Source organism: Sturnira hondurensis, unplaced genomic scaffold, assembly GCF_014824575.4.
Source record: "Sturnira hondurensis isolate 20B ecotype Veracruz unplaced genomic scaffold, ASM1482457v3 Scaffold0002638, whole genome shotgun sequence".
NCBI lineage: Eukaryota > Metazoa > Chordata > Mammalia > Chiroptera > Phyllostomidae > Sturnira > Sturnira hondurensis.
Genome location: NW_028075269.1, coordinates 9,840,223 through 9,864,300, shown reverse-complemented (window position 1 = coordinate 9,864,300; position 24,078 = coordinate 9,840,223). Strand labels below are relative to the sequence as shown.

At 36.9% G+C, this 24,078-nt stretch overlaps 1 protein-coding gene across 1 annotated transcript; it reads right to left on the bottom strand.

Annotated features, from left to right (window-relative positions):
* Position 1: 1 nt before the first annotated feature.
* Positions 2 to 21,740, bottom strand: EIF3M (eukaryotic translation initiation factor 3 subunit M). The gene is made up of 11 exons (XM_037040455.1): positions 21,612 to 21,740; positions 19,093 to 19,225; positions 18,005 to 18,143; positions 17,606 to 17,729; positions 17,160 to 17,254; positions 8,647 to 8,730; positions 7,682 to 7,781; positions 6,475 to 6,556; positions 2,054 to 2,197; positions 657 to 717; positions 2 to 192 (listed from the first exon to the last, which is right to left on the bottom strand). Exons 1-11 carry the CDS (start codon positions 21,651 to 21,653, stop codon positions 72 to 74), a joined length of 1,125 nt encoding a protein of 374 aa, XP_036896350.1. The 5' UTR covers positions 21,654 to 21,740; the 3' UTR covers positions 2 to 71.
* Between the last annotated feature and the right edge of the window lie 2,338 nt (positions 21,741 to 24,078).

Below are 24,078 nucleotides of genomic sequence, written 5' to 3'. Positions count from 1 at the left end.
GTCAGATTTCAGCTTACAATGTTTTACTATCACTTAGATATTTTTCTGCAAAAAAATGATAGCATAAAAATTCAGGTATCAGAAAGACTCAGAAGGCTGTTTTTCACTTTGTTCAAGTTTTGCTTCCAGGCATTGAGGGTGTCATACAGCTGTTGCCACTGCTGCTTTCCAAAAGTCCGATGTGTGCTATGACTAAAAATTGAAAAATGAAAAAGTCATTAGTGAACCTTTTTTATCCTCTGGTATTCTTTTTTACAATACTATACACTTGCCTCTAGTCAAAAGCAAGGTTAAATATACATAAAAGATAATTTAGGACTGTAACAGAAAAATTAGAAGCTTACATGGAAAAAAAAATCTGTACCATACTGATCCTGAACCTTCCATTTTCCTGAACTACATAAACCAGACACAAAAGTCATTAGTATTCTAGCCAATGCTGAGCCATTAAATGAAATGTGCTGGAAAATAGGACTCTTTCATTAAATAAGCTAATCACATTCAGTCTGAACTTTAATAAAATTATGATAAATAGCAACTATTTAACTACAGTCAACTGATAAGACACTACACCTTGGTTCTTGAAACATGTAAGTGAAATAATCAGAACAAACTAAACTGTTCTACAAAATGCTGTGGAGTATTAAATGTCTTACCTGACAATTACTTTTCTCTGGGTCTGATCAATTTTGCAGTAGACCATTTTTGTTTTCACTGCTGAAAAAAGATATTTTACATGATATGTTACATGGAAAATTCCAAAGAAAAGCCTCCAAAACCCAGCTTAAAGTATGAAACTGTGACCAAGTATGCCATAATAAAACTACAGTTTTCCAACATTATTTTAGAAACTGGCTCTTTGATTCTAGTAATAAGCACAGCAATATGATACAACCAAGAGGAAGGTCATCCATTTATTTATCCCATGGTTGCTGGGCCAATCTCTGTTAAGTATCACATACAGTTTTCATTACACATGGAGGAGAGGGACTAATTTCCTAAGATACTTAAAAAAAAGACTTTATTTATTTTTAGAGAGGGGAAAGGATGGAAAGAAAGAGGGAGATAAACATCAGTGTGTAGTTGCCTCTTGCACGCTAACCCAGGCATGTGCCCCAACTGGGAATTGAACCAGCGATCCTTCGGTTTGTAAGCTGGCACTTAATCCACTAAGCCACACTAGCCAGGGCAAGATACTCCTTTATAGGTATGTTTAAGACTTACAGCACTAGAAACCATGTCAACAGTTATTTTATTTATTTATCTGTTCATTTTATTAATCTTAATTGTACAATCCTACCAACTTTCAAACTTAAAAGGCTCAGAAAAAAATCCCAATTAATAGTTAATAACACATTACCTTTATAATTTTATAACACAACTGTTGGGGAAGAAGATCCTGTTTCTAAGCCAATCATAAAAAACTGATAATGGTTAACATTTGCCAGGCACTGGACTAAGTGCTTTACCAGTATTGTATTAATTCATTTAACTCTCACAACTACAAATTACTTCTTTTTTTTAAAGATTTTATTTAATTTTAGAAAGAGGGGAAAGGAAGGAGAAAGAGAGTTAGAGAAATATCAATGTGTGGTTGCCTCTCATTGGCCCCCACTGGGGACCTGGCCTGCAACCTAGGCCCTGACTGTGAATTGAACCAGCGACCCTTTGGTTCACAGCCTGCGCTCAATCCACTGAGCTACACAAGCCAGGGCTCAAATTACTTCTATATTCATGTTTCATGAAGGAAGACCGGGTCTCAAACCCAGGTCTGATGGAAAAATCTAGGCTCTTAACCACTATTGGTATACTGCCTAAAGGCCTCCATTCTGTAAGACTTCAAGGGATACAGCAAACACCAAAAACCACACAGCAATTCTTATTTCCACTGAATCTGCACTCTACTACAATTATCTGCTAATCTACTAAATATACACATTAGCTACAAAGAATCTAGCTTTGTTAGCATAAGGCTCAGTGTCAAGATTAAAAATCTTATATTCAATGGGGTGAAAAACAACAGGAAAAAATGAAAACGTTCTAATAGCCTTACCATCAATAACAAATGCTTCAACATCATCAGCTCCAACCTGAAGTTCCTGTTGCATTGTATCAAAAGAAATTTCTTTATTTTCCACTGCCATTCCCATAAAAGTAAGTAGTCTCATTTTTGCCATATTTTGTTCATGTAATAGTCCTGAATAACAACATAGGAGCAAAGTTTAATTGAAGTGTCAACTTAATAAAAGAACTACATAATTACAACTCTTGTTAAACTGTGGAAGTCATTGTGTTTGAGCACTTTACATAGAGTAATTTCAACAAAGCTTGTTCTATTTTCCAAACCATAAATAGACCTCATAGTTAAATTATAGAGTTTTTTCTAGAACTACATTTATTTTAATTTCTATTTATTGATTTTAGGGAGGGAGGGGGGAGAGGGAAAGAGGACAGGAGGGAAGGAAGGGGGGAGAGGAAGAGTGAAACACTGATTTGTTCCACTTAACTTATGCATTCACTGACTGTTTTATGTGCCCCGAGTCAGGATTGAACCCCAAACCTTGGCACATTGGGACAACGTTATAACAAGCTGAGCTACCTGACCAGGGCAAAACTACATTTCTTTATTATTATAGTGCCATAGGTAATAGATCCAAAGTTAAGAATGGGCTAAAAAATGTTATTTTTAGGCCCTAAAAGTTTTTTATATCTTAACTTTTTAAACAATTATATATTTTAGGAGATAAAATATACAAAATACATTTCATAAGAAAATTTTTTATTTAACTGATTATAGCTTATTTTTACTAATAAGATCTCTGTAAACATGAAGTTCTAAAATATTTTCATATATTCAGTAATAAAAAGGTCAAAACTGCAAGATATGTTTATCACCCAATATTTACAGGCTAAATGATTAGTAGTAGAAAAAATTAAACACTAATTAACGGGGATACTTGTTCTTTAAAAGGCGTAAGTAGAAAACTATCAATAATTCAAATTTTTGCCATATAATTTCGAATGCAACATGCTATTACAGTTATTCACATAAAAAACAATTGTTAGACCTAAAGGGAAACTTACAATTGTTAGACCTAAAGGGAAACTTGGTCCTGATCCTTTCACTTTCAGAAACAATAAAATTGAGGAGTGAAGAAATTAAATGACTTACAGTCACAAAGTGGCAGTACCAGGCCTCGACGAGGATCATTTATAAAATAAGTGACCAGTGTGCTCTCCCTACTGGGAGCACACCTGCACACCTTTCCCTCCCCTCCTTCTCCCACAGGCAGGCATCTCTTGAACTCTAGGGGACCCCCAAGAGACTTGCAACCAAGGGAACAATGGGCAGTGCCTGCTTGTCCCAGGCTAACCCCTTGAACCTGTCTCCAAGGCCCCCCTTTCTGACTGCCCAGTGAGCCAAAGCAGCCCAGCCTGGGTTCTCCTGCTGCTTCCTCTGTCCTAGGCCCTTCCTTGTTTCACTGTTCCCAGCTTTAATAAACAACTCTCAAAATCAAAATAAATAAATAAATGACTAGAAATACAAATATTTATAATCTTGAATATCCAAGTGTTATCTGTTCCTAAATAGAAGCTGAACTATATAATATGCTAACTTAATAACTAAAAACAAGTTCCTGAAATTCATCTAAAATTTCATATCCCACTTTTCTAAACTTTTAAATTATGTAAACTCAGCAAATGATCAATTACCCTGTAATAATTAAGAGCCTCAAGTTTGTATTGTTAAAAAAAGTTCTCCCTAAACACTCCATACATTTGAAATAGCAACATTCATATATTTTCAGATGACTGGGGAAGTCCATTAATATACTACATAGTAGTCAATTAGCTACAATTATGATGCAGGCTTTCTATTTGGCACAGATTCAACAAAAACACCATCATCATAACTCAAATGAATGAGTTACCCAAGTAAGTATTGCTAACCAGGTTTAATGGAAATGTACAAGCATGGAGAAATTAATTAGTGCACATTAATGCTAATTAACAAATGAAAATTAGATGCTGATTAACTTTCTGAAGCAAGAAGGTAGCAACTGGATAACACCACGCTGTATGTGGACATGTTAGGGCAATTCAGATGACAAGAGGATAATGCTACTGTTGGCCCAATTTGTCAGTGCTAATAACACGAAGTATTCTGATAAACCTGCCACCTGTGGAATCCTGACATTTGTGACCAGACTCGAAGTGTTAATGAATGAAGGTCTAATAATGTATCTACAACTAAATACATACACATTTAGTAAGATGTTTTCCTCAAAGCATCTTTTACAAACAGATTTCTAATAAAAGATAGCTAATTTGTGCAGATGTTCAAGAAACAAAAGCCAAAACAGAATTTGATTTCCAGATGGCACAATAAATTAAAAATGTTTTTCCTGTCACGGAGAACAAATACTAAGATTTTTCTCAGTATGTGCAAATACAAGCAAATTCCTTAATATTCCCAGTTCTCTGGGCATATATAATTCCCTTTTCATGTGTTAAAGCGATAGAAACTTCTCAGATTTCTAAGGTATAATTAAAATAAAATTTATTTTACTGCTACTCTTTGTGCAGTTACAAGCTTAAAATTATTTCTAGAATAAATTCTGTAAAACCATCATCTGTCATAGACAGGAACCTGTGTTTAAAAACATTTCAAACTGGTTTAAAGTCATTACTTCAAAACAAATCACAAACTTAAAGCCTTTCGGACTCTTGCTCTCAAATCAAGCTATTAAGCCAGTGAAGTATGAGTTAAAGACTTTAAGAAGCTGTGCTCTATTTCAGGGAAGTAGAACATTACCTTCAAAGAGGAAGTCACAGTGTTCTGTGCCATATTTCAATTTTAAAGTTATAAAAAAATCTAATTTTATGGAAACATTTATTCATTACTAATATGTCAAAACCTTAATGCAGTAATAAAAAAATGTGCATCATTGAGCAATTTCTGCATTGTCACTGACCCCTGCTTTAAAATGCTGCAATATAGGAAACGTAATTTTAATGCATGCAATAGCTTATGAACCAGTGCTCCTTTGAAACAGTCAATTACACATCAATGGGGGAGTGTCAAAGTGTTAATTACTACTCCTTTTTCCTTGGTGAGTAAATAAAGAGGTTGCTGACATTAACATTCCATCACATAGCTTCATGCCACAAAACAAATTAACTGGGACAGAATGTGGTTTTCTGGGTCTAGTGCACCTGGCAAAGCATTCTACACAAACACTTGCATCTGCTTTATCTTGGTGTATTCCAAATGCCTTATTATGTTAAGAATAATTCAATCTTGCTCAATTCCAATGGCTGCACAAAGTTTACAGGCGACAGGAATTAATGATTACTACATTGAGAACAGTATAATCAAAGCAGATTATAAGTGTATTCTTTAACTATGTTTCAAACAACCGGGAAGAATGACAATTCAATTTTAATGTGAAAAATATATAATGCATTTTGATTGTTGCCTAGTAGGAAAACAAAGCACCTTAGTTTCAGAGTTGTCTTCAATCTCGAATGTTAAAGACACGCTCTAGGAGGAAAATACTGGATACACACGGAGTTTGTTCAATGAGAATAAGATTCAATTTGGCAAACATTTACTGAGCTCTGATGTTCTACAAAGAAATTCAAAGGCAAAATCACAAAGCTAAGACTGACTTTGCTGTCTTCAACAAACTGTAGTTAGGAAAGTTTCTCCTATCATGTAAAATCACTACAACTCCATTTTTATTCCATCTACAGCTTCACGTCAATCTTCTAAGCAATACCGTATTTTCTATAATTTGGGGTTTGGGGTATGCACCAAACAAAATACTATATCAGAGGGGGAAACAACGATTTGTTACCATTATGTGACTAGCTTTTTTAAAAAAGCACCAAAAATATAAATCACAATGCATACGAATAAGGAATAAGGTCTTCTACAAAGAAACAATTTTACTTTAAACAATAATAAAGTTCCTTTAATTGTATTTTGTCGGCTCTTAAAATGAGTAATTCTAAAATTATGATCAAAGTTAATGGTGGTCCTTTAAGTTACTTTTCTGCTACATCTTCCATTCCAAAGTTGTAAAAACATCAATGAGACTATTTATACCAAACAACTGCTCTTACCAGACCTTTACCTCTGAGAATCATGGTATAGGTGGAAGGGCCTAAAATCCAACAAGTTCTTATGGAGAAGAAAAAAATGCCCAGGTTTTCTGACTCCTCATTTCATGCCCTTTCTATCACAAATACTACTGCCTATCCCTTTTTGGTTTCTGATTCCCAATGAAGTCCGAGTAACCTTTTAAACTGCCAACCCATGTTTGTTGCTCTCCCTCCTATACCACTGGTTAGGGTAATCTACACATTAGGCCATGGCCATATTGGCTGGACCGCACAGTACAAAACAGTTCTAAAATAGCACATTCCCATCTCTCTCCACCCCTCCCAAGAGTAAACCCCAAAACTTACCAAGTGAATCTATGAAGTCTTTATTATTCTGATAAAACTTGACATATGATGCCAATTTAGCACTCACAAATATGGTTAAAAGCTATACAGATAGAGACAAAAAGTAAAGAAAGATATAATATTCAATACAGAAATGTGGTTTATAACTCAAGATTTTTTTAAGACATTGACTCCCAGCAATAACTCTTTCAGTGCTGAGATTTCAATCTGATCAAATTACCATCTAAACCATTTGCTTAGTAACACTCATATGAAAGATTCAGTAAATATGAGGGGGGACCCGAACCACATTCCCAAATTATTTTCTGGAGGGTGGGCTCCCATGTAGTACAGGCTTCCTCTGCTAGGTGAGCATCCTAGGATCCCGTCTGTATCAGTGCACCAACTGGCGTTGAGAGGTTGTGTTCACCTTCAGTGAAAAACATTTTTTAAGACTCTTTCAACACGTATGTCCACATGGCACTGAGTGTTAAGCATTTTTTTTTGTGAAAAATAGCGGGACCCCCATGCCCCACCCTCCTATTCACCCAATCTTGATCTGAGAGACTTTTTTGTTCCCCAGGTTAAAAAAAAAAGCCAATGTGGAAGAGGTGAAACAAAAATGGTAGAAGCACTAAAAGGCATCAAAACTGACAAGTTCAAAAACTGTTTTGAGCAGTGGGAAAAACATCTCAATAGATGTACTGTATCAAATAAAGAGTGCTTTGAAGGTGACTGAAGTTTAAACACATAAGAATACACAATTTTCTATAAATACCACTTTTTTTGGGTCCTCCCTCGTACAGTAAGATCTAAAGATAGTGGTAATGGCATAACACAAATGGTAAAAATAACCCAAAACATGTTTATACTTGCACTTGAAAAGGGTGTTAATATGTTTTTAAATACGAGGTTTTTAAATGTCTTCTTAACTGGGGGCATTATATACTAAAAAGAAATCTGTATTATCTAATTTCATAATGGCCAGGCAAGTGAGGAGGTGAGAAAAAACGAGAAAGAACAGAATAGTGTTTAGTGGTTAGAGAAAAGCTGGTCCGAAGTTTCAGTCTGTTCCTGATATAAAAATAAGTAGTTCTCGTTCCACATCTAATAGTTATGTTCATTAATACAAAGTAAAAGAGTTCACTCATCCAAAGAAAGAGTTCTGCTTCAGTAGGTTAAATTTAGAAATAGAGAACATTTTTCACATTAAAGATAAACTACTTACATCATGAATAAGCTCTCCTTCCAAAAACTTGACTGGTTTTAAAGTAAGAAGATGGTCAAAAAGAAATGCATTTGGATCTTTCAATGCTCGTACAATACACCTGAATTAGAAAACAAAAAAATTCAAGCTCAAGAGTCTTGAAATTCAGGTATGTTTCACTAATTTGCAAGATGTAATACATTTATTTCAGTAAAATATTTAAGAGTTCAATATATACAGTATAAGAAAAGCAGGAAGATTGGGGTTAAAATAGGCCAATAAATCTATCACGTATATCTGCCTTAACAAAGTAATAAAATAGTTGTAGACAAAAACATAGCTGGAGAGTAAGTACCATAAAGTAATCAAAGAATAAATAAAACAGTTGTTGCACCTTGTTATACGCCAGACAGTAAGGTAGGCGCTTTACGTGCATTAACTCGTTTAATCCTCATAAGATCCTGTGAGACATACAGTCTTCATGCCCATTTTATGAATGACCAAACAGGCTCAGGAAACTCGCCCAGTAAGGGCAAATTAAGTGCTGGATTCTTTGAATGCAGGCAGTCTGACCTCAAAGACCTTTTCTATTAACTATCCTTTCAACCAACGCCTATCATGTACAGGTCCTTGTGAAGCAGAACCCTGTAAGGTATCATGATTTGTTTTTAGCAAGCCAACAACCTCTCCTCATCTACACACCTTAACTGACCTAAAATTAGATTCTGTTTTTCAGGTTGGGATTTTCAACCCATACCAGCAATACCTAAACAGCAAACACCATGTGGCTAGTCACATGTAATATATGGTTCTTCCAATATCAAATCTTGAATTTTATTACTGCTATTAGAATCACCAACATGCACAAAGTATCAAAGACTTTGGCTCACGGCTGGATGCAGACATGACTTCAGTTAAATGACTGAATACTGTAGCCAGCTCTAAGCTGCTAGTAATTGTCATTAGAACAACATGTTAAACATTACCTGTGGGCATCAACTCGAGCCTGGGAAGCATTGTCCTCCGTGTAACTTCCTAGCAATTCGACCATGACTTTTGAAGCAGCATCACTAAAGAAAAAATACTGCTTTAAAAATTTCTATCATCACTGTCACCCATTCATTCAAAACTATTTACTATGCCAAGTACTGTGCTGATGGTACATACAATGGTCACCAAGAGAGATAAGGCCCTTCTGTGTGGGAAAAGTCATGGAACTTTCCTTCTAGTAGGAAAGACAGACAACTAAGGAAACGAACAAGTGCATACGACAAAGGAAATAAATGGCGATGTAATAGAGACAGAAAAGAAGGGGCTACTTTATGTAAAATGAGCGGGTCAAGTGTCTCTCTCCCTCCCTGAAGAGAAACTCATAAACCTAAATTTAAAGGATATAAAATAACTGAAATTGTTAGTACAGTATGGCCAAAGTTGAACTACACTAACCATTTAAATAACTCTACTACTTAACATATTCTTCCAATCAAAACATCCTCAAAATTATGCAGATGATCAATTTTGACTTAGAAAATGTTTATCTTCACCCTTCATTTCTTCTCATAGACTGATGAATCTTTAGCCAGTCATATAAAGCTTTGCTAAGTAAAATAGGGTTTTTTCTTTCTTCATTTTGTGAAACACTTTTGCTTGTCCGTATCTGGATTCAACCTAGATAAAAATCAGTAAGAGCTATTTAAAGGTTTATTTAACTTATTCCAGAGAGAATGGGGGAGGGGCCAGGAGAGAAACATTAATTGGCTGCATCTTGCAGGTGCTTCAGCCAGGAACTGTACCCACAACCCAGGCATGTGCCCTGACCCGGAATCTAACCTACCACCTTTTGATCTGTGATATGACACTTCAACCAACTGAGCCACACCAGGTAGGGCCATGATTTATTTTAAAAAGTTAAATGATATTCTAAACCTTCCACAAAACTAACTAAGGTTTATTAAACTACATAATTGTAGGAGTGGTTAGGTGGTACCTAGCATCCTAGATGTAGTTATATAACTGGCAGAATTCAAAGAAAAAAATTTAAGAAAAACTGTGTTTTACTCAGGAGTCCATCTTGTGCCACACTGAAAGTGCAGGCACACTTTTCTGTTTTAGCAGCCACAGTACACTCAGGTACAATTTAACAGCTTAAGAAGTCTGAATTCACAAAGATGAAATAAAATAGTCCATTGAAAGTAAAGTATGTGTATTTGACAGGGCTCAAGAAATACATGTTACATGTACATGATATATCTCTAGGGTTCAAGAAAATATTATACAGTTTGTACTCGTCAACCACCAATGTGTATAAAAATCATGAAGCAGCACTCATAAATATAAGCATTCTTAGTAAAAGGGCAAGGCAAATTTCAGAATTCTATTTAGAAGCAGGAAAAAACCCCCATTTTCTGTGTACTTAAGCAAAAACTGTCTTAAACTTACATCAGCATGACAGTAATACAGCATTTAAATAACCAACCTCTTCTAGTTCCCAATTCATCCATTTAGGCCATGATACGCCAGACACCTTGGGAATACAGTGGTTGACAGACAAGGCTCCTAGTTTTCAACATGCCTTATAACAAAGGGTGTTAGGTGCCATGATAAAGGGAGAGGGTGCTGTACAAAGAGGGAGTATTTTGAAATACTCCTAACCTAAACGTGGGAGTATTTCAGATGGAGAAACCAAGTTGAGTGGAAGTCTAGGCCACTGGCAGGTAAACCTTCTGCAAAGGGCACAAGACACAGTAAACAGTTCAGGCTTTGCTGGCCTTATGGTCTTTGCTGCAACTATTCAAGTCTCTGGGAACTTGCAGGTCTGGAGCCCCACTGCCCACCACAAGGGTGGTGCCCTGAGACTGAGGTGACCTGGACATAAAGGGCCATTTTCCACAACCAAGGCAACGCCTTCTCACCCAGATCCTAGAGGTGCCAGTAGGGCAAGTAAGAGAAAACAAAAACTGGTACTATAGCACCATCTACTGGAAAACAAATGAAAGGCCACTACTTAACCAGCCTGCTGAACTGTTAGGAACAAAACAATACTTAAAAAGAAGAGTTTAGCATCTCAAATGCCCAGGCAGAGAAATAACCCATCAAGTGCCATGAAAAACCAAGGAAACAAGGTAGCTTGGAAAGAAAATGAAGTCTCCAGAAACCAAACTCAAACGCTTGGAAGACTAAAATTTAAATGACAGAGAATTCAAGATTGTAGTTATGAAGAAACTTAACAAGATGCAAGAAAACTCGGCAAGGCAGTTCAATGGAATCAGTAATAAAATCAACAAGCAAAAATGGTATTCTGCAAAGGAGACTGAAACTATAAAAGAAAATTCCGGAGCTGAATAACTCAATAAATAATATTAAGAATAAACAGAGAATACTGGAAACAGGGCAGACCAGGTGGAAGAGAGAATTGGTGAGCTTGAAGACAGAAATCTAGAAATGACTCAGATGGAAGAGCAAGAACTAAGAGTTTAAAAAAATGAAAAAACTCTACAAGAACTATCTGACTCCATTACAAAGAGCAACATAATGATAATGGGTAATATCAGAAGAAGAGAGGGAGAAGGAAACAGCCTATTCAACCAAATAATTGAAGAGAACCTTCCAAACCTACAGAGAGAGGTGTACCCTCAAATTTAAAAAGGTAACAATACCTAATTATTTTAATGCAAAAGGACCTTTTCTAAGACACATTACATTAAAACTGTGAAAAGTTAACGACAAAATTCTCTTAAGGCAGCCAGGGGGAGAAAGACGTATCCTACAAAGAAAACCCCATTAGATCATGATCAGATTTTTCAATAGAAATCTTACAAGCTGGGAGAGAGTGAAATGAGATATTCAAAATAGTAAAAGAGAAAAACCATCAGTCCAGAATAATATATCCAGCAAAGTTATTCTTTAAATATGAAGGAAATCAAGACTTTTCTCAGGCAAATAAAAGCTGAGGGAATTTACCCTATGACCTGCTTTATAAGGATGTTGAATGGAGCTCTTCTACCTGAAATGAAATGACAAAAGTATACGAACTTTGAGTAAGATGACATAGCAGGATATTGCATCCCTAGTTCTTGATAAAGGATCAAAGAATTATAACATAAAGGTTAAAGGGTGGAAAAAACACCTAAAAGATGTAACTACTGCAACTTTGGAAATGAACAGCATAAGAAGGGATAATTTGTGACAACAAAAATGTAAAAGGTGAGTGAAGATAAAATGCAATCAGATATGGACTACTGTATGCATGAAAGATTTTATTACACAAATCTAGTGGTAGTAACACACACACACACAAAAACAAATAACAGAGCTAAGACATAGAGCATTTTTGAAAAAAGGAGGAAAAAGAGAAAATAAACTAAAATAGTAGACAGAAACACAAGGGACAAGAAACAAGACACAGAGCTATCAGAAAAGATAAAATGGCTGTAAGAAGTCCTCGTGTCAATAATCACCCTAAATGTAAATGGACTGAGCTCACCAAAGGCAGAGTGGTGGGATGCATTATGAAATAGGACCAAACTATATATTTCCTTCGGGAGGCCCATCTCAGCTACAAAGGCGAAAACAAAGTGAAGGGGTGGAAGATGAGACTCCAACCAAATGTCAAGCAAGAGAAAAGCGGATGTAGCCTTACTTATATCAACAAAATACAGGTTTCAAGATAAAGAAGGTAGCAAGAGACAAAGACTGACGTTTTATCATTGTAATGGAGATGATTCACCAAGAAAATACAATGTTATTAATATGTGTGCCCCCAACCTGGAAGCACCAAAATATATAAAGACTTAGAAATCTAAAGGGGAAAGTGACAAAAATATGATTATCGCAGAGGACCTGAATACTCCATTGACAGCAATCATCCAAACGGAAGGTCACTAAGCCCTTATATGGCACATGTCCATTTCATCAAATGGACATGATTAATATTCACAGACCTTCCATTCCTTAATGACAGACAATACTTTCTTCTCAAGTATGCACAAAACTAGTCTCAATAAACTTAAAAAGAAATCAAATCAAGCATAGTTTCACACCATGTCATGAAACTGGAATTAACTACAAGAGAGCTAAAAAAACCACTAATATGTGAATATTAAACATGCTACTGAACAACTACTGTGTCAAAGAACAAATAAAGACATCAAAAGATACATCGTGATAAATGAAAATACCACATATCACAATTCTAGGATGCAACAAAAATGGTACCAAGAGGTAAGTTTATAGCATTATGTGCCTAACTCAAGAACAAGAAAAAAACCTTAATCTAACATTACACCTTAAAGAACTAGAAAACAAGGACAAACAAAGCCCAATATTAGCAGAAGGAAGGAAATAAAAATTAGGGTGGAAATGAATGAAATAGAGAACAAAAAGAAAATTGGAAAAACTAATAAAACAAACAGCTAGTTCTCTGAAAAGATATATAACACTGACAAACCTCTGGCTAGACTAAGGAAAAAAGAGAAAAGATCAAAATTAGAAATGAAAGACCCTTACAATGGACACCATAGGATTATACAACAATATATATTATGAAGGGCTATACGCCACCAAATTCGATAACCCAGAAGAAATGGACAAATTCTGAGAAATCTGTAACCTTCCAAAATGAATGAAGAAGAACTGGAAAACCTCAATAGACTGATCACTAGTAAGGAAATGTAAACAGTAATCAAAAACCTCCTAAAAATCAAAAGTCCAAGACCAAATGGCTTCATTGATAAATTCTACCCAACATTCTAAGATGATTTAGTATCTATCTTTCTCAAATGTTTCCAAAAAATCAAAGAGGAGGAAATAGCCCCTAACTCATTTTATGAGGCCAACACTACCCTGACACCAAAGCCAAGCAAGGACAATCCAACAACAGCAATAACTACAATAAATTACAGGCCACTATCTCTGATGGACACAGGTGCAAAAATCCTAAACAAAATAGTAGCAAATGGAATATAATATATGAAAAGGATCATACATCCTGATCAAGTGGGGTTCATTCCAGGAATGCAGAGGATGGTTGAACATATATGCAAATCAACCAATGCGTCACACCACATCAACAACAGAAAAAAGTGTTATGATTATAGCAATAGATGCAAAAAAGCATCTGACAAGGCAGAACATATATTTATGATTACAACAATCAAATGGATATAGAAGGAAAGCACTCAACATAATAAAGGCCATATATGACAAACGCTCAACTAATGTATCAATGGTTAAACACTAAAACCTTTTCCTCTAAATTAGGTACTGGACAAGGATGCCCATTCTCACCATTGTTACTCAACATATCGATAGCACAGAAGTCCTAGTCAGAACATTCAGGCAAGAAATAAAAGGCATCCCAATTGGGGCTGAAGTAAAACTGTCACTGTTTGCAGACAACATGATTCTATGTACAGAAATGAATCCAACAAAAGACTATCAGAAACAGAGCAAAAACAGTACAGTTGCAGGATACAAAATCAGTATACAAAAATCCACTGTATTCATATATACTAACAGTGAAATACCAGAAAAAGAAAGGAATAAAACAATCCCATTTACAATTTCAACAAAAAGGATAAAATACCTAGGAATAAACTTAACAAAGTGAAGGATCTATAAGATGAAAACTGTAAGACACTTTTGAAAGAAACTGAAGAATATACAAAAAATTGGAAAGATATTCTGTATTTATGGATCAGAAAGATTAACACTATTAAAATTGCCATATTAACTAATGCAATACACAAATTTAAGGCAAAAATCCCATCAAAGACTCTGAATAGCCAAAGCAACTCTGAGATAAAAGAACAAAGTCAGACTTCAAACTATATTACAAAACTATAATAATCAAAACAATAAGGTATTGGCACAAAAACAGACACACAGACTAATGGAACAGAATTCAGAGTCCACAAATAAACCCACACCTATCTAAGTTTTGACAGAGGAGCCAAACACATCCGATAGAGAAAGAAAAGTCTTGTCAATAAATGGTGTTGAGAAAACTGAAAAGCCACATGCACAAGGAAAAAACCAGACTGCTGACATCCAATAACTCAATAAATTAAAGTGTTGAATATAATCACTAGTTATAATGAAAATGCACATCTAAACCACATGAGATAACACCTCACACCTGTGAGAATGGCTATTATCAATGAAACAAAACGTAAGTGCCCTGACCAGTGTGGCTCAGTTACTTGTGTGTCATCTGGCAAAGCTAAAGGTTGCCCATTCAATTCCTGGTCAGAGCACAGGCCTGGGCTGTGGGCTTAGTCTCTGGTTGGGGCATGTACGAGAGGCAGCCAATTGATGTTTCTCTGTCACATTAATATTTCTCTTCCTTGCTTCCTCCCTTCTCTTCGCCTCTCTCTAAAAATAAATAAAATCCCAAAACAGAAAAGTGATGGAGAGGATGTAAAGAGGGAAATCTTCCCCATTGCTGGTAGGAATGTAAAATGGTGTAGCCACTACAAAAACAGAATGGAGGTTCCTCAAATTAACAATAGAACTACCATATGACCCAGCAATCCCTCTTCTGGGTATTCACCTGAAAAATGTGAAAACACTTATCCATACCCGTATGTCTATTACAGCATTATTCACAATAGCCAATACATGGAAACAACCTAAGTGTCCTTTGACAGATGACTGGATAAAGACGTGGTACATATACACTAAGGAATACTTCTCAGCCATAAAAAAAAGACACATTGTCATTTCAACAACATAGGTAGCTTTTAAGAGTATTATGCTAAGTGAAATAAACAGAAAAAGACAAGAACCATATTTTCACTTTTATGTGGGATATAAAAGAACAAGTAATACAAATAAACAAAAACAAAGTCAGATACAGACAACAAAATGGTGGTTACCAAAGGGGGAAGGGGCTGGGGAGGGAGAAGAGGGCAAAGGAGGTCAAACCGTAGTGATGGAAAGAGACCAGACTCTGAGTGGTGAGCAATAATACAGAATACAGATGTTGTGTTATAAATTGTATACCTAAAACTATATAATGTTATTAACTAACTAATGTTACCCCAATAGATCTAATAAAATATATTTTTAAAATAAGGAATGCGATCATCTGTGACAAATACAGCAGATACATTTCTAATGTTAACATTAGGATATGTCTAGTAGAGCAAAGATGGGTATTCGTGTCCTATCTCAGTTTTTCTGAGAATTAGCTTTGGAATTCTTTTAGAACATATAACAGACTGAGGACCTGGTAAACAGCAATAAGAGAAATCATCCAATGAGCAGTAATCATCTGTGGTGAGTGCCAGGCAAGAGGGAAACAATAGTCATCTTTTTAATTTATTGTACCAGAAAATAGGCCAACTTCTTAAAGTGTGAAAAAAATGAAAAGTATAGTGATAGGAGTAGTATTCAACATTTACTAAGTGATTTCTCAATAATTAAGCCACTGTTTTGTGTATAATATCTTTAATCTTTTTGACAACCCTCTGAGCTAAGTACTACTGTTTCTACTTCAAAGTTGGAGGGAGGTAATACAGACGGTAAATAACTTATCTAAGGTCATACAAGTAGAAAAACAACATCTGAATGCCAGTCTGACGCTACAGCCTATGCAGTTTAAGTGTGGATTAAAATATGGATTATTTCTCCAACTGGTTTTATGCTCCCTGCATGCCCTGCCGCATTTGAAATGGCCTGTTATTAACTACCAAGCCTTATCGCTTTATTGACAACTGGCTGGAATGCTGCCAGTGTGTTGGCATATAATAGCAAGTACTGCTTCAAAAAGAAATAGGCTATTAATGCAAGACCCCTGCTTATCTTTTATAATAAATGTTCCAACTTTCAAAACAAAAATATAATTTCCTTGCTGTTATTAAATTTACAGTCTGCAAAAAAAATTACATTCAACATAATAGAAACACAGTAATCTTGTTGATCCTCTCTAATATACTCAACACCTGAGCACTGAAAACCAGTATAAAAACTGTGCAATAAAACTACACCGAACAGTGATTACTTCCTGTGTATATAGAAGAATAATATGTTGGAAATGAAGCTTGCTGGGCTGGGCACAAGCCCTAGAAACTCAACAGATACGCATTTTGTACAGTCCACTGCAAAGTTTCAACTGTGGGGCATTGTTCGTATAAGAAACTTTGTGGAAACTGCTAGACTCTCACCTCTATTAAACAAAAGCAACAACACTATTCTGTACTAAGACATTAAAGCACCATTAAATAAACTTATCTAGTATTATAGACAGCTTTGGGATTAACAGATGTACCATTTTTATAACAAAAGCAAGTTTTGCTTTTTAAGAAGTTAAAAGATAGGGAAATAGTATTTTAAAATTTACAGTTATCTTTAATATGTGAAATTTACAGAAACAGATTTATAGCAACTCATGGAGAACCAAGTAGAGCAAAAATCACTTTCCCTATCTATCTTTAAAAATCAGCCATCAACTAATCATTTTGCCTGTTAAGTTTTAATTTAGGACATTAATTCTGAATACCTTTTCTTACAATCCACAAGTGCCTCATAAAGTAGTCTTAAAAGGGTGTGTTTTTTTTCAGTGGTGAGGTTCCAATCAGAAATCCATTTTCTAACCTATGATGAGATTGACAAAAACAGAAAATTCAGTGATACAGCTTAACATATTTGGTACTTATTTTAGTTATAATATAAAACTACACTTGCAGAACAAGTGCCCTGGCTGGTGTGGCTCAGTGGACTGATTGCCAGCCTGTAAACCAAAGGGTCGCTGGTTCAATTCCCAGTTGAAGCACACGCCTGGGTTGCAGGCCAGGTCCCCAGTAGGGGTGCTCAAGAGGCAACCACACATTGACGTTTCTTTCTCCCCCCGCCCTTCCCCTCTCTAAAAATAAAATGAATAAAATCTTTAAAAAAGGAAAAAAAAAGAAAAAAAGAAAAGCAGAACAAGTATTCCACATAACTCACTTGATCCAGCTCAGTTGGAATATACTGGATGGCCCCACAAGACGCTGCTACTTTAATGAGGCTGCAATATACTGTGTATCTTACTGGAGTATTCTTGTCCATCCCATGGAAAAGGTTGCTTAGCCTGGTTAAAAAGTTATTAAAAAAAGTTTGAGATCAGTAACTATGGTGACTCAGTTGTGATTATCTGGTCTAACAAACCCAAGACAGACGCTATTTATAACGTCACATTACAAGGAGGGTTAGGCAGGGAGGGAGTTGCACAGAAAGGTTAAATGACTCGTCCAAAGTCACGCAGCTAATAAAAGCCATAGCTGACAGTCAAGTTCCAGAAGTCTTGCTTTTAACCATCAAATGAAGAGTCCCTAGAAAAACTGAGCCTTTCATTTCTTAACTTACAACTGCAGTCTCAGAGATGGGCGTTCACCTTCCCGAAATTTGACCAGCTTTTCACAGAGGTTTTCAATCAGAGCTTCCTGCTTTTCTGGCTCCAGGATCAATAGGAGGGACACCACACTGTTCATCACGCTTTCAACATCTACGCATGTATAGGTAACACAACAGCAATACTTTAATACTTACTCTATCTAGTTAAACATGTATTTCTAGCATTCAAAGACCATTAAACATTAGACAGTTTAAAAAGATGTAATCTAGCTACTGTAAAACAGTTCTGAAGGCCACTTTCCATCAGTGGTGTGCATTATACTAAAAATATACATGAATTCAACATAAACTAGCTCTGCTGTAGAGCTAACATTCAGAAAACAATTTGTACATTTTATTAAAGAAAGGAATTATTACCTAATATTTGGTTTTCAATCAGTGAAACAGAAAACTGATTTACATGTCTATATATAGTTTTAATTTTTATTAGCAATATATAATTCAATCATGTGGAAGTTACTAGTTAGGTCTTAGGCTAGGATGTTTTCCCAATGGAAGCAGACTTTGTACATACAACCAGAAAAATTATTTAGAAATGAAAGCTGTCTCCTTTCTGGAGACACAAAAGCGTATTAAGTCTGTAGTTTTCGAGTGTATGCTGCTAGTCATATACCAAGTTTGATCTCAAACCTTAACTAGAGAATCCAGGACTCCCAATTTTCAAAATTTCCCATTTTATTTCAATAAATAGGGCATCAGCCAAGTAATTAAATGGCTTTTAGAGTAGCTATTATACTCCGTTTGCTATTAATATAAACCTTATGAAAAAGAAGTGCTTCTTTTTCTTTCTTCAGTTCAATCTATAGTTATCAGTATTTAGTGGGTGCAGTGACACTCAGAAGTCATTCCTGATGTAAAAAAGTTGTTTCCTCAGAATGGGCTTACTTCGTAGTTATAACAGATTAGAATAAACTGAAAGTATGTGCAAATATTAGAAACAGTGCCTAAAAGTTCTAAGGTCTGAAACAAAACAAATTCACAAGAAAATTAAAAAGTAGGTTCTTCATTATTAGAAATATTACAAAGAAATAAAAACAAACCTTTATCATCTTCCTTCAGACATACATCACAGGCTTCAATAATCTGAGCTAAATCTATATGAAGTCCCCCTTCTGAGTTCTCTTCTGAAATTTCAGCTCCTTTAGACTTCAGATAAGCTCGAAGCTCTGCAGCCTGGACAATTAAACAGGGTTGGTGTGTTATCTATAAAACTGACCACAAATGACAAAATACATGCTCTCGAACCATTCTGTCCTACTTCTGAAAAAATTATATATAAATGCCACACTGAACAATGACTTTACCTCACCCATCATCACAGCCCTACTGTGTGCCCTCTACAAACCCCGGGGACTACGCAGATCCACAAGGTCACCTGCAAATCTCTCTCATATCGCCTACATCCTGCCGGAACTCCATTATACAGCGCCAATCTTTCTACTATAACTCAAAGCCTTTGGGGGGAGGGGCGGTGCAGGGCATGATATGTGACTTGGTAAATTCAATGTTGTAAAGAAACTTCATTGCTCTCAGGTGTACATAACACAGCTATTTTAAAGTTACACACATTACCCTGGCAAAAGGTAAATTAAATGTTTGAGAACCTGAGATGAGCATTCTGGGAAACAAAGATAAAAAATGATGCCTTTGAATGTTTCCTTGAATAAACTATTTGTATCAAATTGGATCTGTTATGTAAATAGTCTTTTAAAATGCAAAATGCCTATCTGGATCAAAAAGCACCTTTGGACCTATAAAAGTATATCTACAGGACTGTATCTAGTATTTAGACATTTTCTAATGTAATGTGTCTATGTGGCATTTAATAACTTCCTCCTTTTAGAGATTGGCATGTATGGCAACCAAACACCAATGTAAATGGCATTTAAGATAGTAAAATGAGGAACTAAAACAGGGAGAGGTGAGGATACCATTAGTAAATGCCTGGCTATCACATTTTCTAAACCCATAAATACATTTTGGCTACCTAAGAAGAGCATATTAAGTCTGTAGATCTGATGGTACTAACCTTTCAGCTAAGCACATAGTAACTTCACATGAGCTGGTAGTAAAACAGGATTTCATAAAACTACTGTCACCCTACCAGAGAGCATAAAAATACCACTGGGAAATAAACTTCTCTATAAAAACACCCATAACACTGTCAAAAAAAAAGGCACTTGTTCAGTTTCTGGTTTATAGACACAAAGTGAACTTTCTCTAATAATATTCAACAGTTTATTGTTTTTAATCTGTCATCGTCACTGGGCACAAGTTGTGGTTGTGGAGGGGTACAAACAGAGGAAAGAAACGAGGATTCTCAACTCCATTTCTCAACTTTAATTAAGCAGAGAATTTAATCAAATTCCTGAAAGCAATCACCTATTTGCCTGAAAGGAATGTGTAGTGTGAAAAGATATATCACAACAACAGTAGCATAACCTAACTGGAAATGACACTTTAAAACTAAAATATGATTTATAAATTCCTGCATTTACAAATTCTTTTCCATGTTAAAAAATGTTTCAGTAACCTCATAGTCAACTGTTGAGAAACTGTTGGAACACGATTCCATGACGAACAAGACACCCTTTTTTTCCCTTGTTGTTCATATCTTTCTAACTGCTAAACTCCTTCTCCAGACTGATTTAAAAGATTTTTTTTCATCTCAATTCTTTATTTTGCTCTTCAGGGCTGAGGGTCTATCTGCATTTCTTCTGGAAGGGGTGGGTGGTGAATGACATCTGCAATTCTTAAAGTATGTCAGAACAGTAATGCTGTCTTCTATGGAAACCACAATTTCCACGTTAGTGGCATAGTAGTGAAATAAAAAAGTGGCAACACGACTTCACAGAACAGCTTTCATTCTGCAAAATTAACGTAGAGATCATTTCATGTTTAGTTTAGCTCCCACCAACTACAGTTTAGCTTTTGTAACGGGGAAAAGTGCAAACCCCATCCAGACGGAACATTTAAAAATGTTAGGACGGCTGACCAGATGTGTGCCTCAAAGTATGAAGGTGGAATTGACGTTTCATCTTCAGCGTACCAACCTCTCACGCTTGCACAGTAGGAATATAACATATGGCCTGTGTACAAAATAGGTGACCTGTGCCTTTGTGGTCCCATTAACACCACTTTGATCTTCAGTACAAAATCATTTTTCCTCAGCCTGCTTACGCCATCTAAATATTTGCCACCTCCTACTCCGGATGTGGCTGCATTGGGGGGACGGAAGTAGATACCAGTGAGTCAAATAATACTGTTGTCAGAAGTGACTTCAGGCTGAAAAAGTACTGACGCCGACCAGGAAACTGGAGTGGAGCCTCGGGCCCAGCGCTGGGACCATCGGCCAGTGGGCTGGTGCAACTCCAGGCCACGAAGGCGCGCCCCAGCCTCCGGGCTCTCCACTCCCACGTGCGAAGTGACCTGGCTCTCAGCCGCAGAGCCGGCTCCGCAGGGAGGCGTTCCTCCCGCCAGGCCCAGCCTCGACTGGGCCCTTAATACCCCAAGGCTCGCCCAGCCCCACCCTGGCGTCCCCCCCGGCCCCGGAGCACACCTGATCTTCCTCACTGATGTCGATGAAGGCCGGGACACTCATGGTGAAGGTCCGAACACGGCCGACACTCCACTCGCCGACAGCGCCGGCCGGAAAAGGGAGCTAACACGCTCAGTGGCGCCTGACAACCGCTTCCGGGTCACCTCGCGCGAGTCCTGAGGGGCGGAGTCACTGGGACGGGCGTGGCCAAAAGGCCAATCAGACCACGCGCTTTAGCCCCGTCAGGGGATGGGGTGGGCGTGCCCTCTGGGGACACCTCCCAACGTAGCTTCTCCGGGCTTTAACTTCTGAAATTGTGTAGCTTCCACTTTACTTACCCCGTTTCCTGCTTGAAGTTTTAAGAGTGTCGAGTGAACGAAAATTACTTGTGATCAGAACAGTCGTTCCGTTCAAGCCTCGCACCCTCGCACTTCCAGGCTCCTCTTACGTTGCTCGCAGCAGCCACTCGGCCCTGCTTCCCTTTGCACGCAACTGAATCTAACTCCCTCTTAGCAATCCCGAAAGAGCCTTTGGAGTATGCATTTATTGCTGAGTCTGTTATTATTTTTTAGTTATAGTGCAACCCATGTTTCAGCCTTCATTTAGGCTCGCCCTGGCAGGTAGTGTTCGGTGCGCTGGGGATAACCGTAGCTTTTAAAAGATGCTCTCACGTGCAGCTTACATTCCAGTGGGGACACGCAGAACATAAACATTGCAAAGTTATTAGAAAGGTGGTCCTCGATGGCGTCGTGTTTTAGAGCACGCACTCCAGAGTCGAATTCCTTGGGATGGGATCCTTGCTGACTCGGGACAATTGCTTAATCTTTAGTTTAAGATTCCTCTTGGGAAAATAGGAGTAAATACTTTTTAAGTGTTGTTGTGAGGATTAAGTAAACTAATATGTAAAGCACGGGGTGAGCACTAAGTGTATTAACTACTATTAAGTAATTGTCGTATGTAACATGTTAGCTAACACTAAGAAAACAAACGCTGAGAAAGAGGGTGTGCATGTCTTTTTAGAGTGGTCAAAGAAAATGGCTTAAATGACATTGAGAGCTGAAGAAAATGAATGTACCAATGAAGAAAACTACGACAAAGCTTTTTATGCAGAAAAGCAAATAAACAAATAAACAAATAATAAAAGGAAATGAGGAAGGTGCAAGGAGGCCCATGGGTTGGGTTTCAGTAAGAAAGTAGGAGAGCAATAGGACCTTACATAGCCATAGCCAGATCATGATCTTTATTTATTTATTTAATTCTTGTTCGAGTACAGTTTTCTGTCTTGTGAGATCATGATCTTGTAGTCAAAGAATTTTGGCTTTGACTCTTAATGAACTGGCAAACCTCAGACGGATTTTGAGTGGAAGCATGAGATCAAACTAAAATTTTTTGTTTGTTTGTTTTTGGTAAAGGATCACTCCAATAGGTGTGTTGAAAATTGACCACTTCTGTGTCTGGCCTATTTCATCTAGCATAATATTTTCAGGGTTGTGACATGGATCAGTTTTTTTTAAGGTTTTATGTATTTTTAGACAGGGGAAGGGAGGGAGAAAGAGAGGAAGAGAAACATCAGTGTATGGTTGCCTCACATGCAGCGCCCACTGGGGACCTGGCCCACAACCCAAGTGTATGCTCTGGCTGGGAATCTAACCAGAGAGTCTTTGATTCACAGGACGGCACTCAATCCACTGAACCATGCCAGCCAGTGCTGGTTCTTCATTCCTTTTTATTGCTTAATGATATTCCGTTGTTATGAATATACCACATTTTATTTATCCATTCATCCATGGGTGCATATCTGGGTTGTTTCCATTGTCTGGCTATTATGAATAACGCTTCTATGAACATTTATGCACAAGATTTTGTGTAATTTCATTCCAGGGTGTATACCTAGGAGTGAAATTGCTGAGTTATATGGTAACTGCATATTTAGCTTTTTGAGGAGCTATTTTCCAAAAAGGCAGCAGCTCTATTTTTAATAGCCCAAATCAGGCAACAACCCAAAGTATATACTTGTAAAGTCTATACGTATGTACTTATAAAGTATATCTATACTGTATAATTCCATTTATGTAAAACTTTCAAATCTACAGGCTAGATGGCAGCACTGTGGATTGTTGTTACCCGGATGAGGGGGAGTAGGCACGAAGTGAGGAGACAAAGGTTACAGAAGGGCGTGAGGCAGATTTGGCGGGTCATGGGTATGTTCATTGTCTTGATTGTGGCAAGTGTGTCATGGCTGTGTATATAAAATTTATCAAGTTGTATACTTAAAAATATGTGTTTATTGACATCATATTTGTACCTCAATATAAAAAAAATAGCAGGCAAAACAAAGACAGAGGGGTAGGTAGGAAAGAAAACATTTGGGTAGACTAGACTAAACTTAAAAGGATTCATTAAGGTGTGAAATACCCTTGCTGCTAGAGAAACACCTGAACCGGAAGGCAGGGGACGTATGTGCACAGTGACCCCGCATTCCTTCCAC